The 1496-nt window shown below is 38.2% G+C and overlaps 1 protein-coding gene across 1 annotated transcript; it reads left to right on the top strand.

Annotated features, from left to right (window-relative positions):
• Nucleotides 1–287: 287 nt before the first annotated feature.
• LOC129514898 (olfactory receptor 8K3-like) lies at nucleotides 288–1235 on the top strand. The gene has a single exon (XM_055333589.1). The coding sequence runs from the start codon at nucleotides 288–290 to the stop codon at nucleotides 1233–1235; it is 948 nt and encodes a 315-aa protein (XP_055189564.1).
• Nucleotides 1236–1496: the final 261 nt, after the last annotated feature.

Below are 1496 nucleotides of genomic sequence, written 5' to 3'. Positions count from 1 at the left end.
CCAGGTGTGAAAACCAGAGTGTCTCCAGACATTGAAGAATATTCTTTCTGGGCTAAAATGGCTCCAGTTGAGAACTATTCATCTACTTCCATTTCTCTTTCTTTCCCTCTGTATGTATAGTAGTCTTTGATGGCAATGAGTTTGTCTTCAAATATCCTTAAAAGGAAAGCTTGGATGTATCTTATTTATACTAGTTTGCCATACTAAACATTTCCCAGGATTTAATGCATGAAATCTATTGATTATGATGATGTATCTATCCAGAATAGATTTTTAAATAAACCTGGATGGAAAAACACAATCTGACCATGCTCAATGAATTCATTCTCGTGGGAATCACACATCGTCCTGAGCTGCAGGCTCCATTATTTGGGCTCTTCTTTATCATCTATTTGATCTCTGTGGTGGGCAACCTGGGCATGATCATCCTCACCAAAGTGGATGCCAGACTACAAACACCCATGTACTTCTTCCTCAAACACCTGGCTTTTACTGACCTTGGTTATTCAACAACCGTGGGACCCAAAATGTTAGTAAGTTTTACTGTAGATCACAATACAATCTCCTATTATTTTTGTGCTATGCAACTAGCTTTCTTTATTGTGTTTATCATCAGTGAACTTTTCATTCTGTCAGCTATGTCCTACGACCGCTACGTGGCCATCTGTAACCCTCTGCTCTACCCCGTCATCATGTCACAGAGGGTGTGTCAGGTGCTGGTGGCAATCCCTTATCTCTACAGCACATTTGTGTCTCTTCTAGTCACCATAAAGATTTTTAGTTCATTCTTCTGTGGCTACAATGTTGTCAATCATTTCTACTGTGACTGTCTCCCCTTGTTATCTTTGCTCTGCTCAAATACACATGAAATTGAATTGATGATTTTGATTTTCTCAGTTTTTGATGTGAGTTCATCCCTTCTGATAATTCTTGTGTCTTACCTGCTGATCCTGGTAGCCATCGTCAGGATGAACTCAGCTAAGGGTAGGCTCAAGGCTTTTTCCACCTGTGGATCCCACCTGACAGTGACCACAGTGTTCTATGGGACTTTGATATTTATGTATGTGCAACCTGAGTCCAGTCATTCCTTTGACACTGATAAAGTGGCGTCCATATTTTACACCCTCGTTATCCCCATGCTGAATCCCTTGATCTATAGCTTGAGGAATAAAGATGTAAAATATGCAGTGCAAACAATGTGGAAAAAACTATGCAATAATTTTTCTTACAGCTGACATACAATATGATCCCCCAAAATTAGGTTATGGGCTTCAAAATTTCTTCTGTATATCTCTAGAAGGAATAATAGCAAACACAAGTGAGTTCAATGTACACTTAGAGGTTATCTAAGTGCCAGTCACACTTCTATGTGCTGTAAATACATTAGTATAGAAAACAGGAAAAATATTTTCTTTTTTTTTTGAGGGAAGGAGATATATTATAAAAATAATAATAATTAGGTACAATTTATAGGACAGTAGGATTGGTTAAGACAC

The sequence above is a fragment of the Nyctereutes procyonoides genome, unplaced genomic scaffold, assembly GCF_905146905.1.
Source record: "Nyctereutes procyonoides isolate TBG_1078 unplaced genomic scaffold, NYPRO_anot_genome, whole genome shotgun sequence".
NCBI lineage: Eukaryota > Metazoa > Chordata > Mammalia > Carnivora > Canidae > Nyctereutes > Nyctereutes procyonoides.
This window is presented reverse-complemented; position numbering and strand designations above follow the sequence as displayed.

Coding starts and splice junctions, on each gene's coding strand:
- LOC129514898 (XM_055333589.1), top strand. CDS start 288: ATGGAAAAACACAATCTGACCATGCTCAATGAATTCATTCTCGTGGGA.